The sequence below is a fragment of the Monoraphidium neglectum genome (genome assembly GCF_000611645.1).
Source record: "Monoraphidium neglectum strain SAG 48.87 unplaced genomic scaffold scaffold04050, whole genome shotgun sequence".
Taxonomy (NCBI): Eukaryota; Viridiplantae; Chlorophyta; class Chlorophyceae; order Sphaeropleales; family Selenastraceae; genus Monoraphidium; species Monoraphidium neglectum.
Genome location: NW_014009579.1, coordinates 464 through 1,280, shown reverse-complemented (window position 1 = coordinate 1,280; position 817 = coordinate 464). Strand labels below are relative to the sequence as shown.

The 817-nt window shown below is 68.5% G+C and overlaps 1 protein-coding gene across 1 annotated transcript in view; it reads left to right on the top strand.

Annotated features, from left to right (window-relative positions):
• Nucleotides 1-608, top strand: part of MNEG_13787 (hypothetical protein) — a gene marked incomplete at both ends in the record, with an annotated part of 3,215 nt that extends 2,607 nt beyond the window's left edge. Inside the window, 2 exons of the mRNA XM_014037741.1 lie at nucleotides 82-168; nucleotides 354-608. Of these exons, the coding sequence (XP_013893195.1) occupies nucleotides 82-168; nucleotides 354-608 (342 nt within the window). The remainder of the gene's footprint in view (nucleotides 1-81; nucleotides 169-353) is intronic.
• Between the last annotated feature and the right edge of the window lie 209 nt (nucleotides 609-817).

The window sequence follows — 817 nt, the reverse complement described above, 5'->3', positions numbered from 1 at the left end:
GTGTACAGCGAACTGCCGGCCCCCCTCCCCTGTGCTGTCCTTCACCCACCCCAAACCCCCACCCGCCAATCCACCCCGCAGGCGCTGACCGTGGACGTGCGCATGCGGCTGGTCTTCTGCCACATTGTGTTCCCGGGCGCCACCTGTGCGGCCGACATGGTCCAGGAGGTGCGGCTCCTTGGCTGTTGCAAGATTGCAAAAGTCCAGGGCGGGAACAGCGTGCGGCCTGAGATAGTGGGAGCGGGACAAGGGAGGGGCCGACACGCGAGTCGAGGGACGCCAGCCAGCCGCCTCTGAAACCCCGCACCAACAGCCGCACTGACCGTCGCCCTCGCCGCCGCCCTCGGCCGCAGCTGAAGCACGTCCTGCAAGACAAGCGCGACGCGGACCTGCTCGCCCGCATCAGCGCCGCGGACGCGGCGGCCGCGCAGGCGCTGGCGCAGGGCGTGGCGGACATGATCGTGCTGCTGCTGTGCTGCGTCAAGGCCTGGCTGGAGGCGCTCAGCACGCTGGGCGACGCCGGGCTGCAGGTGCGGGGCGGCCCTGTGCTGTGCCGAGCTGCGCGGCGCGCCGGCTGCAGCACAGAAGCTTTCCAGGCGGTCAAGTAGAAGAATTTCGCCAGCGGCGGCAGCAGCAGCACGTGCTGCGATTGCTGTTTTCAGACGCATAGGCCCCCCGTTGCGTGTCTTTTCGCATCCGCGACCCGAGGCAGAGCGCAGCAGGCGGCCCTCTACAGCGCCAAACGTGCAGATCGCACCGCCCAGCTGCATTCCACTGTACAACTGCAGCCGTGGCAACCGTCTGGTCACCTGTTCCC